This window comes from Olea europaea, unplaced genomic scaffold (assembly GCF_002742605.1).
Source record: "Olea europaea var. sylvestris unplaced genomic scaffold, O_europaea_v1 scaffold2621, whole genome shotgun sequence".
NCBI lineage: Eukaryota > Viridiplantae > Streptophyta > Magnoliopsida > Lamiales > Oleaceae > Olea > Olea europaea.
In genome coordinates this window covers 57,569-73,575 of record NW_019244543.1, presented here as the reverse complement: position 1 = coordinate 73,575, position 16,007 = coordinate 57,569, and the positions used below count along the sequence as shown (strand labels likewise).

The 16,007-nt window shown below is 35.9% G+C and overlaps 3 protein-coding genes across 3 annotated transcripts; 2 read left to right on the top strand and 1 right to left on the bottom strand.

Annotated features, from left to right (window-relative positions):
- The first annotated feature begins 5,297 nt into the window (after positions 1-5,297).
- LOC111383181 lies at positions 5,298-7,724 on the top strand. Its single transcript, XM_023007259.1, has 7 exons — positions 5,298-5,514; positions 5,576-5,716; positions 5,821-6,008; positions 6,417-6,895; positions 7,015-7,066; positions 7,183-7,318; positions 7,456-7,724. The coding sequence occupies exons 1-7, from the start codon at positions 5,298-5,300 to the stop codon at positions 7,722-7,724; spliced, it is 1,482 nt and encodes a 493-aa protein (XP_022863027.1).
- A 1,108-nt stretch (positions 7,725-8,832) lies between these two features.
- Positions 8,833-11,427, bottom strand: LOC111383177. Its single transcript, XM_023007256.1, has 2 exons — positions 11,333-11,427; positions 8,833-11,183 (listed from the first exon to the last, which is right to left on the bottom strand). The coding sequence occupies exons 1-2, from the start codon at positions 11,346-11,348 to the stop codon at positions 9,010-9,012; spliced, it is 2,190 nt and encodes a 729-aa protein (XP_022863024.1). The 5' UTR covers positions 11,349-11,427; the 3' UTR covers positions 8,833-9,009.
- A 2,881-nt stretch (positions 11,428-14,308) lies between these two features.
- Positions 14,309-15,286, top strand: LOC111383179. Its single transcript, XM_023007258.1, has one exon. It carries the CDS (start codon positions 14,309-14,311, stop codon positions 15,284-15,286), a length of 978 nt encoding a protein of 325 aa, XP_022863026.1.
- Positions 15,287-16,007: the final 721 nt, after the last annotated feature.

The window sequence follows — 16,007 nt, the reverse complement described above, 5'->3', positions numbered from 1 at the left end:
GAAGTGGTTTCCAATGTCGATGGCTATTTAGATGGTGAAATTCCACACAGCTAAAGTATTTTGTTCTATTTCAAGACAAATTACCATTAAGTCAAATGAATAAGAAAATGACGAGAATTTATAGATTATAATGCAAGTTGATGTCATTGTGGTTTTGGAATGCTTTTCCCACAATTTTCAGTAGTTAGGCTATATGTATTTAATGGGTTTTGAAAGCTTCAGTATCTAAACAATTGTCGTGGGCTGTACTATCTTTTTTCAATAAATAGTAAGTTTAGCATCAAATCATTTTGCTGGCAAGGAAGGAAATGTCTCTCACTCTTTACTAAAAGTTTGTGATAGTTATTGGCCAGGAGCTGTTTCTATTTATCTATTGTATTTGTGCTAACCACTCAATCATACCTTAGAAAACTGACATCCAAATCTAAATACTGTTCGTGGAAATTTCACAAGCCTATGGGTTTGTTGTACAAGTAATAATTGTGATGAGAGAGTTATTGTCCCACAGGGAATAAGGTCTAATCCTAGTATATTTGATATGTTTAAATTTATGTTTATAATCAAAAATTGATTTGTGAGTATCTAGTTGAATCTTGGATCTAAACTTGTAAAATCAATGAAATTTTAGTTTAAAAATCAAATGACTCAACGTATTGAATTTCTGATGCCACTAATCAATTCTTAGTTCTAATTCTCAACCAGTAATAATTATCCCAATTCATGCACTTGTGACGACCGATAATTTCACTTTTATTTATTATGCTTTCCCAAGATATAATAAACCTATGATTACCACGAGACGATCATCTTCCTAGTCCAAATTCATATGGCAGACACGCATTGACATTTATCATACATGCCACAAATATTATTCTAACATTTATTGCCTGTGTGTTCAAAAAAAGTGTTCTATCTACCGTGAGTTTTCTAACACTACGAATAAGTAACTTATTTTTCTAATGGTGCGCAAACATTAAAACAATATAAATATGCATGTTAATAGAATCATAATACAAGAATCAAGGTAAAAACAAAAGGTCTTGAATTGAAAACTAAGAATCAATTAGTTATGTCATTCATCCAATGCAAAGGAATTTAGCCTATAATATTAGTGTAAGAATTACAAAGAGAATAAAAGAAAGTCATCACCTGAATGATTAAAGATGAAGAAAATCTGAAAATCTTCAATTTGTGCCTTCAAATCCGGATCCAAGGGATGAATTCTTCGTTCTTCGATTTAAATTCTATCAAAGTTGGTTTACAATCACTTCCTTGCTTCCTTCTTGTGGTCAAAATTATGTATCTTTCTCTCCTCTCTCGTGTTTTGCCCCCTCTTGCTTAAAGAGTAGGTTAAATTCTATTCCCATAAGAGTTTAGGATGAAGATGGAACTGCCCAAAGTTTACCCCGTGCGTGCAGCATACATTTCACCGCGCGCGCCAAATTAAATATTTTCAATTGTTACGCTTTGATCCATCAATTTTGGTCTTCATTCAATTTAACTCCTTTTTTATGTCTTCTTGTTCCTTTAGCTTTTAATTCCATCCTATTGAATTCACACCTTTCCCAATCATTGATATGGGGTCCAAATCAACTATTAGCACTTTGCAATTTAGTCCCCAAACTTTGGATTTCGTCCCTTTTTGCCAATTTTTCACTCCTTTTGTCAACTTCTATCATTTTTCATTGAGATGTACCTAACAAACAAAATATGTACAAAATCTAGCCTCAATTCATTTAAAATAACAATAATTGCTCTAGTTTAACAACCCATATAAGTGTAATAAATACACTAATCAAATACAGTGGTAAATTTCCTAAAGATGGATTGAATGCAAGCATTATAACCATTTACTCTATTATTAAAAATAAATACAATAGTGTTGGTTAACATTTCCCTAACTCTCGAATGTTGGTATATTTTAAGTGTCATCACAATCACCAAGGTTACGACAGAAATAGATAAAGATATGTCGATTCATTTTTTTTGTAGATGAGAGGGGAATTATTGGATTCTATATATCATGCCACTCTTATAAACCTTGTTAGTTTTAGACTACGGATAATTGTATGCTTAAGTATGTACATTTTTAAACTTGAGAGTGCAGTTTTTTTGGGTATTTGAAAGACCTTAAACCACGTCATGAGGTATCTTGGAGTAACAAAGATCTTTTGTGTTACATATTCGATGATCTATGACATTGACTATAGGTCCTTGGTTTTTTGACGTTCCAAAAATCTTGAGAGTTACAAAGATCTTATGTGTTACAATTACTTCATTTATGTCCTCAGTTTATTGATGTTCCAAAAAATAATGCATAATTTCCAACATTTAAATTTACTTGAGTGTGTTTACCCTGATAAAGACGTACATTGTAATATTTTTCATCTATTAATACTTGTATTTTTATGATTAATTGATGCCTAAATATACTTAGTATTCTTATATTTTGATTATGGTTGCAAATGGATGGAAATTGTGGAATTTGGAAGAAAATAGCGAAAATGGAACAAAATGGAAGAAAGTGAAAGCTCAAGGACCAAGCTACAAATAATCCATAGATGAGACGGAAGATGGAATGAAGATTCAAGAGTGTTAGGATCAATCAGATGAGGAAAGAAGTCAAAGAGATGAAATATAATTGAAATATTATCACATATCATCTTTCGGGTGAAAAAGTTATACTCCAGATTTTTAGTCTCTGCTTGAGATCCATTTTTGGCATAGTAAACTTTTGAATTGAAAAATGTCTAATCTTAAAAATTGTAGCTCTTTGTGTTAACTTTCCAATGCACTTTAAATCGTCACAATCGGACATCGAAAGATAAAGTTATGACCAAAATACTAAAAGATGTTCGACGGAGAAAAATGGCTAAGCCATGCGACCACATAGCACAAAAGCCATACGGTCACACAGCCTGCTTCAAAGAATTTATAGGCTGAAGATGCTTGAACCATGCGATCACAAGATCAATAACCATGCAGTCGCATAAAAAATATAAATATGTTTAATTCATATTTTCAGTATCAAATATTCTTCTACGTATAATTTTATGATTGTTACGTTTGATTGCTAAAAAGGTCTATTATTTTATAATGCATTACAATCTATAGCTACGTTAAATATCAAATCCGTAATTATTTGATCCATTTAACTTGTGAATCAACTAGGGTTCGGTGATTTGCTTCGTCAGAAATTATTGAATCTTCGGAATAATGTTTGACTAGCTTAAATGCAACTGCTTGTGCTTGTGTTATCGAGTTCATTGATTTCTCTAATGCATAAGGGTATTATTAAATTAAATCTTAATGCTTGTCTAGGGCCGTTTAATAATTATGGTTAATTAGAGCGCTTCTTCTCTAACTAACTACAATTAAGGATAAATAGGAAATTATTTCCAATGATGAATGCTAAAAACGTGAATTGATAATTACATGTGGGTCAATGACCAATTGTAAATCTCCAAAGGTAGAAGTGTACTTAGATCAAGGTTCGTTCTACTGATTTCATTTAATTCGTTAATTTGCATTGCCATTTATTGTTTTCTTAAAGTTGATTGTGTTACAACCAAAACCCCTCATTTTTGTTAATATAGAATAAAAAGTAGACTAAACACTCTACGTAGGATCGACGCTTACTTCCACTGCTGCATTAGTGTTTTCTTCTACCTCAGGTTGTCTCAAGATGTCCTCTACAACTTGATCCACAAGGAATTTTGCTACCTTAGGACCGTTATAGTTATGACCATCGTTCACCGGGGCTTTAGTCACCGAGGAGTATCGATTTTAATTTAGAGAGTCTATGATAGCACTTTCTAAATTTTGGCGTTGTTGCTGGGAGAGTGATTTAGTTTGTTTTTGTGCTTTTTATTTGTTTATTTCATTCAAAAAAAATACTTTTTGATATTTTTCATTATTTTAATTTTCTAGATTGTTTATGCCCGTAACTCGATCTTTTAATCAAGGTGATTTGTAGTACGATTCGAAAATAGAGAGAACTTTGCGCAGATCAAGAAGTTGCACTCGACGAAATTTCGAGGAATACAATTTCGTTTATAGCCCCCTTTTCGCCAGTGATACTGAGTCAGAGAAAGATGAAGCCATGGTAGGGAATCAAACTTTGAAGGAGCTTACTGCTCTTGATTTGAATCAGCAACCCCTTTGCATAACTTTTCCTACCTTAGATGCTACCACTACTTTTAAATTGAAATCTAGACTAATACATCTCTTACCCACCTTTCATGGTCTTGCAGGTGAAGATTCCCGTAAACATTTAAAGGAATTCCATGTGGCGTTCACGAGTATGAAACCTACGGGAGTAACAAATCAAATTGAGAGCCTTTTCATTTTCTTTAAAGGATTCAGCTATGGACTGGCTCTACTATCTACCATCTGGAAGTGTCACAACATGGGAAGAGATGAAGATGGTGTTATTAGAAAAATAGTTTTTGGCTTCAAGGGCAGCTAACATTCGGAAGGAGATTTGTGGTGTAAAATAGGTCAACAGATAGTCTTCGTATGAATACTGAAATCGTTTTAAGAAGTTGTATGCCAGCTACCCCTATCAACAAATTTGCAAACAACTTCTCATCCAATATTTCTACAAAGGCCTCCTCCCTACTGATAGGAATATGATTGATACTACTAGTGGAGGAGCTTTGGTGGATAAAACACCCGACAGTACAAGGAACTTGTTTGCAAAAAGGGTAGCCAACTCTCAGCAACTTGGTACTAAACTCGACACCCCATCTAAAAATTTTAATGAGGTAAACATTTCCTTCATTGTACAACAACTTGCGTGTCCGACTTCTCTTGTTCACCAAATGGTTGTAGGTAATATGCAAATAGTAAAGGCTTGCGAAACTTTTTTGTTGGTAGGACTCCAACCGATATGTGCCCAACTCTTCAAGAAGATCTCAATGAACAAGTAAATGAAGCAAGTGGTTTTCTTGGACAATCGCAAAAGAATTTAGATCCTTACTCGAACACCTAAACCCAAGATAGAGGAATCATCTTAAGCTCAACTATAACCTAGGATAGAAGAATCATCTTAATCTCAGCTACGGGAATCAACAAGTGAACCGAACTGTGCAACAAAATAGCCCAAATTTCTAGCAAAATAAGCAGTCATACCCTCTTAGACAACAACAAGAGGCCAAATTTCTAACTCTCTCATGTCTTTAGAGGATATTGTTAAGTCTCTTACAACTAACACTTTGCAATTTCAACAGAAAACAAAATAATTTCAACAGGAGACAAGGGCCAGTATTCAAATCTTGGAAAATCAAATGAGTCAAATGGCAACTACAATCAATCCATTGGAATCACAAAGTTTGAGAAAATTACCTTCTCAAATACTGGTAAATCTGAGGGAAAATGCAAATACAATTGTAATAAAGAATGGCAAAGAGGTTGAAATCCTGGTTAAGGCAGCCCCCTCATCATCAGAGCAAGGAAAGGATAAGGATGTCACTTCAAACAAGGGTGCTTCCGACAACGATGATGCTCCCAAACGTAAGTTTCTCCCTCATATATGATTATAAACTAGTACCTCGTTTCCCTAAGGCTTTAGCAGAATCTAAGAAAGATGAACAAAATAAAGAACTATATAAAACTCTCCGTAAATGTGAGGTTAACATTCCATTGTTAGATGCCATTAAACAAGTACCTCGCTATGCTAAATTTTTGAAAGAATTGAGAAAACAGAAACTCAAAGGTGTGAAAAGGTGAAAGTTAGGGAAAATGTCTCTGAAGTCATTCAAAGGAAACTTCCTACAAAATGCAAGGATCTAGGTATGTTTACTATCCCTTGCACGATAGGTGACACTGAGTTTGAGAAGGCCATGTTAGGCTTAAGAGCATTTATAAATGTCATGCCATATTTCATTTATACTTCTTTGAAACTTGGACCTTTAATTAAAATCGGTGTGATAATTCAATTAGCTAATAGATCAAATGCATATCCAAAGGGTATGATTGAGGATGTACTTGTGCAAGTTAATGAATTGGTTTTTTCATGCTAACTTTTACGTGCATGATACGGAAAATGGTAACCAAATTAGCCTTATCTTGTTAGAAAGACCATTTTTGGAAACGTCCAAAACTAAAATAGATGTCCACAGTGGTACACTGCCCATGAAATCTGATGATGAGATAATTAAATTCAATATCTATGATGCCATGAAATTTTCTAGTGATGATAATGTTGTTTATTCTATCGATGTGATTGATTGTTGAGCACATGATGTTTTTGAACTTGATGGAAAGGATGAGTTGGAGGTTGCCATTAGTGAGCATGTTGAAAAAGAGAGTGAGGAGTTTGACTTTGAGCCCTAACTTGTGAGAAACTATTGTAGCATTGAATAATCTTCCAAAGGTACAATAAACAAGTAACGTTTCATATGTTGATTTGCCAGTTTCGAATGAAAAGCCTCTACCTTCTATTTTGTAGGCCTCCCACTCTGGATTTAAAGCATCTCCCCAATCACCTCATATATGTATTCCTTGGAGATGGAAGAACATTACCAGTGGTCATCTCGAATGAATTGAGTACATCGCAGGAAGAAAAACTGGTACAGGTTCTCAAGGAGCATCGAATAGCTATTGGTTGGACAATTGCAAACATCAAGGAAATCAGCCCATCCACATGCATGCATCGCATTTTGCTTGAAGAAAGAGCAAGGTCCTCCCATCAATGTCAAAGAAGATTGAACCCACCCATGATAGATGTCGTGAAGAAGGAAATCCTCAAGCTTTTGGAAGTTGGAGTGATTTATCCTATCTCTGATAGCAATTGGGTCAACCCAGTTCAAGTGGTTCCTAAGAAGACTAGGATAACTGTTGTGAAGAATCAAAACAATGAATTAGTTACCACCCTGCTCAAACTAGGAGGCGGGTTTGTATAGATTATAGGAAAATAAATGCTATAACTCAAAAAGATCATTGTCCTTTGCCTTTTATTGATCAAATGCTTGAAAGATTAGCTAGTCATTCTTACTATTGTTTTCTTGATAGCTATCCAAGTTATTTTCAGATTGCAATTGCCCTAGAGGACCAAGAAAAGACAGTCTTCACATGCCCATTCGGAACCTTTGCATACCGTCGCATACTCTTTAGCTTTTGTAATGCTCCAACCACTTATCAACGATGTATGATAATATATTTTCATATTACATTGAGCAGATAATAGAAATCTTTATGGATGACTTTACAGTCTATGGGGACTCATTTGATAACAGTTTTTATAACTTTGTGTTGGTCCTTAAAAGATGCATGGAAACCAACCTTGAACTAAATTCTGAAAGAAAGTCACTTTATGGTTGAACAAGTATATTTCTAGGACATGTTATCTCATCTAAGGGTATTAAGGTAGATAAAGCCAAAATTGATATTATTCAATCTCTACTTTACCCCCACTATTGTACTAGGAAGTTCGTTCTTTTCTTGGAAATACAGGTTTCTACTACGGATTTATTAAGGACTTTTTCAAAATAGCACTATCCCTATGCCAATTGTTACAAATGGACATGGCTTTAGAGTTTGATGAAACTTGTAAAAAGGTATTTGATAAACTCAAGGAGATATTGACTTCTGCGCCAATTATCCAACCTCATGACTGGAACTTTCCCTTTGAGATAATGTGTGATGCAAGAAACTTTACAATGGTTGCAGTGTTGGGTCAAAGAATTGGAAATTCTTTACATGGTTTCCAGGACTCTAAATGATGCCTAGATAAACCACTCTACAACTGAAAAATAACTTTTAGCTACTGTTTTTGCTTAGAGAACTTTTTGGTACCTTCCTTCTCGATCTTATATGTGGTTTCTAGCATATACGAGATCTCTTCTGCTGATGTAGTATTGGTGTAGAGATCATATAAATGATCTAACAACGCATTTAGGATATGACCACAACATATTAATTCGTCCTCTTCCCATTTCTTTCCTTCTACACGCATTTCTTCAGTATCTTTGTCTGTTGCATCGGGAATAGACACCAATCTCGGATCAATTAGAAGATCTTTAATGCTGTTAGAAGGAACTCGAATTTGTCTTGCCATCTTGGGAAATTTGCACCATCGAATCTGTCCAAGCGTACCAAATCCTGATCCATCATTTTTATAGTAGCAAGTGTAGATTCCTTCTCCATCGTAGTAAAAATGATCAAATAACATTTGAAATTTTGGAAAATATGTTAATGGAGAACAAAAATGAAACCAAACAAAAAGGAAAAAGATAAATAATATCAATGAAGGCTTGAACACGAAATTAATCTCGATGTCCTCAAAAATTATTTGCCTATTTTGCAATGCTTTTAAGGATTTCCGACAAATAGTTCGTAGGATTAACTAAGTCTTAATGAAGAACACTAAAAGCAAAAGTTTTTTTCAAGTGAGCAAGAGAAAAGAATGCAGATGATTATGTGAAGAAACAAAAGATCAATATGTTATGGCCGAATCAAGAAATAAATTTCATATGATATTCATTGCATTTTCTTAAACTTTGATTACCTACTTATAGGCCATGACAAGTACTCACGAAGTGGTGTCAAAATTGGTTGAAAGGCCACCAATTTTAAATAAACAAGGGGTCAAAAATCGGCCCAATAACGGTCACTTTTTGTAACTATGTGACCGCATGGTTATAACCCCGATCGCCAATAAACTTTTGTTAGGGCGCATAGGCATTTTTATGGCACTTCTTAATTTCTTTTTCTTTTTATTTTATTATTTTTATTTTTATTATTTATTTATTTATTTATTTATTGTGGGCCAAGTAATTCATCCAACCATGAGATTTTGAACAACAAAATTTCTAGCAGCTGTAAGATTAGCATTGAAATTGACTACATATAACAGAGTTGGGATGTACCTAGCCATTACATAAATTCAACCTGTAAAGAATGGGGGAGTCTAAATTATCGAAAAACCTGATTGATTTCCTTTTAACTATCCACTAGAGATTCAACAACATTTTGAACCGTAGGAATTGTAGTAGACGTTCAAAAATCCTATTTCACAATTAGCTTAGCTCTTGCATGTCCTTGAGATATTTGGAATTGCTCGGTGATGCCTAAATGTGCCATCAAAAGCCAAACATGAGTGAGAAACTCTCCACCCTTTCGAAGCTGGCGAGCATGGTGATTCCCTCTACAATGAGTAGCTGCATATGCCAGCATCTCCACCCACACTTCACTTATTATCTTCCATTTGTTTTCCTTTTCTGCTAGCAAAGACTTAGCAATCACGCAGGCATCAAACAAAACAGATTTGCTCCTGTCCCCCTTCACTTTAGCCGGTCGCACTTCTGTGTTCACTTGAAGCAACTTCTCGCAGGCTTCAGTTTTGCCATTTTTCAGATTTCTTTCTCCCAGAAACTCTCTGGCTTCAGCGCATGTATCACGGAACCTGATCATTCCGATCCCTATCGGCAGCATGAAAGGACATGACACGAGAAGATACAACAAATAGTTTGATATGTGCTTGCTATGATCTGCTTTCTTCTCTATATCTGTCAAAGGGGTACTCACATTATTGAGATTGCCACCCCAGTCCCGACAATAGCAGATGTCAGTAGCGATGTGCCACAAAAGAATTATCCGATCAAATTCTACTTTTCTCTGATCAAATTCTCCTTCATCAGTCATACCCTGTGAGAAATTGCGGCACTTTTCCAGGGTAAAACTTCCCCGTTGGTTCCTCGAATCTGCATTCAATTCACAAAATATTAGATCTTCTAACTCTGAAGAGACGTCCACATAAGTCTTGTGCCGGTGCTTTTCTAGTAAATTATCTATCTGAAGAAGCTTCTGGATACGCCGAAGAACCTTTTGCATTCTTAAACACACTCCTTGGTTGTCCCTGAGACAAAGATCTAGTAAATTGTGTTGAGCCATTTTCTTGGACCACCTTCGCTTATTTGCTTGCCTTTTAAACCACCAGTCAATAAGAGATGTACAAGTACGCTTATTTGCTTGCCTTTTACACCACCAGTCAATAAGAGATGTACAAGTACGCTTATTTGCTTGCCTTTTACACCACCAGTCAACAAGAGATGTACAAGTACTCACACGTCTGCTCAGCCAATTAGCAGTCCAATCCGAATTTAGCAAAACAAACACAGAATATATTTCGAGGCAAATTGCCACAGACAACAACAAGTAAGTAACTGCCAAGTCAAACATCTGGTACTTTCTCTTGTCGCACAGAAAGAGAAAAGCCAATAGTGCAAAGCTAGTCAACAAAAATGTTACAAGACGAAGGGCAATGGCTCCCAAATTAGACACCTGGGAAGTCTTTGTGTAAAGCACATCAAATATGAATCCAAGTTCAATCTCGACTGCATGAAAAGCATTTCCGGGAGTTGATTGCTGGAGACATGACCGACTTTTGTCTAGATCTTGAAAACTCAGTATGATATCAGCGAAGAGACGCTTAAAGGTCTGGAAAAGATTATATGCTTCTGGTATTAGATTTTTCTGATCTAGAGGAGATTGACCAATTTGAACTGGGTTTTCTATAACCTCAGCCGCCTCCACATAAAATCCCTCAGCTTTCTTCAGTGTGAATTCCTCCATGAATTTAGCATAGTTGGGTCCTGAGTCAGGCTCTGTGAGCATTGAGTCCCGGAAATTCTCACTGTGCGCTGACCTTAGTGCCCATATTCGCTCTCCACACTTAATTACACCAACCATAAAAATAAGTACGCTTAAATTCGGAAGCCAAGAAGAACCTGGAAAAGCCACCAGTAATATGTAGAAAGCCAATCCAGTCTGAATCACCATTCCCACAAAATGCCTCAACCAAAGCTCATTATCTTCTTGAGAATATGCTGTAATGGAATCAGAGCCACCAAGATGCACCAGGAAAAATTGAGCCCAGAACCAAAACAACTGATCCTCAGCATTTCTTCCTTCCGTATATTCATCAATAGTATTTTTTGATATGACGCCGAGCGCCACAGTTGCAACCCAGTCTGCCAACAAATAAGCAGACCAAAGAATGATTCTTATCCAAATCTTACAAATATACTTCCTGCGATTGCCCAACATGACTAGTAAAATTTGTAGGGTAATGCTGAAGAGAATCAGTACCCTTACTTCCCATTCTTTCATAAAATTTACCACACTGACTGGAATTATATCTATAAGCCTCCTCTTCTCCACGAAAATCAAAGCACTTGATACTATCAAAATAAATATGAAAAAAGTGGTGTCATTCGATTTGATTATAACTAAACTTTTCTTGCTTCTACTCGAATAGAAATGGCAGATAATTCATTTAGCTACAAGAATTAGAAAAAAAAGTTACAGAAATTCAATGGTTAATGCATACCTGTTGAAAGCAACATTGAATTGTGTAACCCAAAAACAAGCAGAGAATATATGCCTCAATAAACTTAAGAATTCACAAGTGAACACGGTAGGATAAAAAGTGAGAAGAAACTATGAATATATAAGAACATTGACCTTGACTTTGTCTTAGAGGGACAAATTGGAATGAATCAAAGCATAAATTTATTTTTTGTTGACGGTTTCGTGCGCTCAAGAAATCTTCCTGAGCATTTTTTTTTCCCAGTTATTACCAGGAACCTACGACCACGTCTACGAAGTAGGCAAGGTAGGGGATTTGTTTAAAAAGCCTAGTCAAAAATAATATTTTGTAAAATAGGCTATGATCAATACTTTTTGGTTAACTAGCCTTTGGTCTATTTTGTCATGTGTTAAAAGTCTTAAAAACCCTTCATTTGAAATATTCAAAATATCCAATCTGACACAAAAATTTACCAAATCCCCTAAACTTAAATGCTCATTTTCATTCTAACTTTTCGTACACAATTTAGAACCAATGGGAAAAATGACATACTGCCTTTTAAACGATTGAATGCCGTTTTAACTAATTTCATGTTTGTATCATTTTATATTTCTTCGTATCCACATAAAAATTAAATAAAACAAGTTTTAAGTATATTTCGAGTGCTATTGAGTGTTCGTGATCCAAAACGACATGCTGTCATTATACACCATTTGGTAACGTTTTAACTAAAGTAAACAATTTTTCACTAATTTATAGTGAAATTAAGACCCCATAATCCAAAATGTCATGCTGTCGTTTTAAATGATTGGGTGTCATTTCAACTAATTTTGTATCTACCTCACTTTATTTTCACTTATATGCACATGACAATAAACGAGTGGAAGTTTTTATTACATTTGGACCCGAGCAACGACATAAAGTTCACAAAATAATGATCAATACTACTATTTTGTGAATAAACTGAATTAGATATAACTATGAATGTAAGTAAGTTAATTCTGACTATAATCTAATTATGAGATAAGATATTCAATTAATTGCCTTGTTTAACTTTTACCAGTCCAGTCCGAAAATCCTCTTCGTGATTTCCAAGAAGTGACAAAGAAACAATAGTAGAAAGGAGTGTAGGATTGGTATGGGTCGCGCACGGGCTGCCCCAGCTCCCAACTCATCTAGAGAATGAATTGGGCCCAAGTCTTTTAAGATGTTCCAAGTTTGATCGACTTGTTTTGTAGTGATATCAAGTCCTCGTCATCCAGAATAACATGATGTCTTTAAAAGGCTAAATAATTTAAATTCCAATTATGAGATAAAATACTCCACAAATTAGCTCGTTTAAATTGTTTAAGTCTTATATAATGTTCCAAGACATGATTGATTCGTTTTGGAGTGAAATTGAAACCCTATGATCCAAAATGTCATGATGCCGTTTTAAATGATTGGTTGTCGTTTTTACTAATTTCGTATCTGCTTCACTTTATTTTTCACTTGTATGCACATGAAAATGAACGAATGGAAGTTTTCATTACATTTATCCTAAGTATCGACATAAAGTTCACACAATAATGACTAACACTATTGTTCCATGAGTAAACTATATTAGATTTAAGGAAAAATTATTGTCGAGGTACCAAACCTTTCGTTTATTAGCAGACTTTGCCCAAACCTTTAAAAAATGAACAGGGTCAGTCCAAAATGACAGTTTTTGTTTGTTTGACCGCCAAAACCGTCAGTTGACCCCTCCATATTTTCAAGAATTTTCTCCAAATAAGTGAAGGGCAATCTGGGCATTACACACATTTCCCTCCTCAACATCAAACACGTCAGTTGTAATTTCATTCCACTCACCATCTACTATAGACCCTAAGAAAACCCACGAAGAAGACGAAACATACGTGAAAAAAAGACGAACATCCAGTGGACATTGCAGCCCACATTCGAGGCTCTCTTTCCCAACCCATGTATGGTAAGTGTGTTTCCCTTTTTTCGATTTACGGTGTGAAGATCAGTGATTATGAAGTTCCCCTGAAATTCAAAAATTTCAAGTGACTTGGTGTATTAGAGCGTAATGCTTGTGTACTCTCTTTTCTGCACATCTTCGTTACTCAAACTGAAAAGGGCTAGGGCTTAACTTTACTTTTTTCTTTGTTTTTTTAAGGGAAAATTCAAAGTATTTCAGCATACAGCTTCATCATGGTGGAATTTTGTTTCGGAAGATGAGAAATTTTGTGCATGAGCATGGGAAAATAAGTTATATAGACTATATCAACCCTGATTTTTTCAATAGATTTCTTTTGGACAATGCCGTGAAAATGTTAGGATATTCTGATAGAATTAGATATCTATACAAGATGGAGAAGAAAAGAATGAGTGAAGCTTCATTTTGGTTGGTTAAAGACTCAGATTTCATGAACTTAGTGAAGTGGCTTGGTGATAATAGGACAGCTGAACTGTATTGCTTGCCTGTAGTTGAGGTTTTGGAGTTGCCTTGGGATGAAATAGAACAAAAGGATGTTCAAATATTTGATTGTGAGACTGGTGAGGAGTTGGTGAAGGTTCAAAAGTTTGGAGAACATGATGAAGCATTGAATGAACAGCAAGCATGCTATGCTATTGAGATTTTTGATGAATCAGTAGAAGGTGATGACTTGTACGTAGTTGATGAAGTAGATGACATGGAAGCAGATTAAGAGGAAGTTATCCTTACAGGGGATGACGTCGAAGAGTTTACAATGCATGGAACAGAGCATGAGTATACAGAGGTTGATTTTATAGGAGCTGAAGTAGACTCACATGAACCAGAAGTGCATGTTGTTGAACTAGAGAAACCACATGATGTTGAACCACAGTTGAGGTCTGAACATGAGTTGCATGACACCAAAGCAGAGGTGCAAGCTGCTGAAACTGATGTGCATGCTTCTAAACCACAGCAACAGGCTCAGCATTATGTGCATGCTGTTGAACAAGAGGTGTAGGCTGCTGAAAATTATGTGCATGACGTCGAAGCAGAGGTGCAGGGTGCTGAAATTGATCCCCATGCTTCTATGTTCATTTCTGCTAGGGATGAAATTCGACAACGTCAATATTCTAAGGAATGCAATAGTTCAATACTCAGTCAAAAATTCTAGGCAACTGAGATACGTGAAAAATATGAGGATACAGTTGAGAGTTCAATGTCAAGATATTTGTCCTTGGGTTTTGTATGCGTACCAACAACCAGACAAGAGCCTTAGAATTAACACATTGATAGATGAGCACACATGGACCATAGTATGGAAAAATAAAAGGGTTAATTTAGGTTTTCTAGTAAAGAAATACGTAAGAAAATTTAGGTCTGATCCCAACGTTCCAATGAGTAGTTTTATGGAGACTGTGAAAGAGGACTGCATGTATGAGATTTTAAAACATCAGTTCTACAGGACAAGATCGAAATGTGCAGAAGTTATTAATGGGATTATAGTTGAGCAGTACAAAATTTTATGGGATTACAGTGAGGAATTGAATAGAACAAGTCCAGGCAGTACAGTGGAGATCGAAGGTTTGATTCAAACTTTTAAGAGATTGCACATCTACTTAAGGGCTTGTAAGGAAGGGTTTAGGGCTGAGTGTAGGCCAGTTGTTGGGTTGGATGGATGCTTCGTAAAATGTGTAGAAGGTAGGCAGTCGTTGGCAGCTGTTGGCATCGATGGTGAGAACTGTATGTTTCTGTTAGCATGGGCAGTTGTGTATGTGGAGAACAAATCAAACTGGCAATGGTTCATAGAATTGTTGGTTCATGACATAGGGATGCACAACCCTCGAGCTTGGATATTCATTTCTGACAAACAAAAGGGTTTGGTGGATTTCATAAGTCAATACTATGAAGGAACGGAGCATAGGTGTTGTGCTAGATATCTTTATAGAAATTTCACCATGGCACACAAAGGTCTGGCCCTTAAGAACCTATTTTGGACTACAGCAGTGGCAGAGTGAACGAGTGCAATGAATGAGTTCAAAGACATAAGTGAAGAGACTTACAACTGGTTCCTTGAAAACCTTCTTCCCAGTGGACCAGATCCCATTTTGAAGAGCATTCGAGATGTGATATTCTTCTTAATTATTTGTGTAAAGCATTCAATTCTTCCATTGTTGTTGACAAAGAGACAAGCCCATCATCTCGATGCTAAAGAAAATTCGGCATCAGCAAATGATAAGGATAAATGCAAAAAGGAAAGCAACACAGAGGTGGGATCATGCATTCGGGCCAAGAATTGTGAAAATCATTGAGAAGGCTAAGTCTGAGGCAAGGTACTTGAAAGCAAACTATGCAAGCAACCATAAATTTAAAATAAGTAGCAGAGACGATTTGAGGTGGAGCGTTGACTTGACAAAACATGCATGTGCATGCAGAAAATGGCAGCTCACTGGAATACCATGTCCCCATACAATATCAGGCATGCTTTCAAGGGATATTGGCATATATGAGTACATCGACCTATGGTATAACAAGGAAACATACCTCAAGTGTTACTCCCCAGTGATCCACCCGATATGAGGCCAGAATTGGGAAAGCGTCCTCTCTATCAATCACAGAAGAGAAAATAGGCTGGCAGACCCAAAAAAATGAGGAAGAGGTCACAGGAGTTAAGATGGGAATGACTGGCATGAAGATGACTTGTAAATGCTATGGAAGGTCCGAACATAACAAAAGAAG

Coding starts and splice junctions, on each gene's coding strand:
- LOC111383181 (XM_023007259.1), top strand. CDS start 5,298: ATGGCAACTACAATCAATCCATTGGAATCACAAAGTTTGAGAAAATTA. Junction 6,009..6,416: donor TTGTGCAAGTTAATGAATTG/GTTTTTTCATGC, acceptor TTGATTTGCCAG/TTTCGAATGAAAAGCCTCTA. Junction 6,896..7,014: donor CTGCTCAAACTAGGAGGCGG/GTTTGTATAGAT, acceptor TTTTCTTGATAG/CTATCCAAGTTATTTTCAGA.
- LOC111383179 (XM_023007258.1), top strand. CDS start 14,309: ATGACGTCGAAGCAGAGGTGCAGGGTGCTGAAATTGATCCCCATGCTT.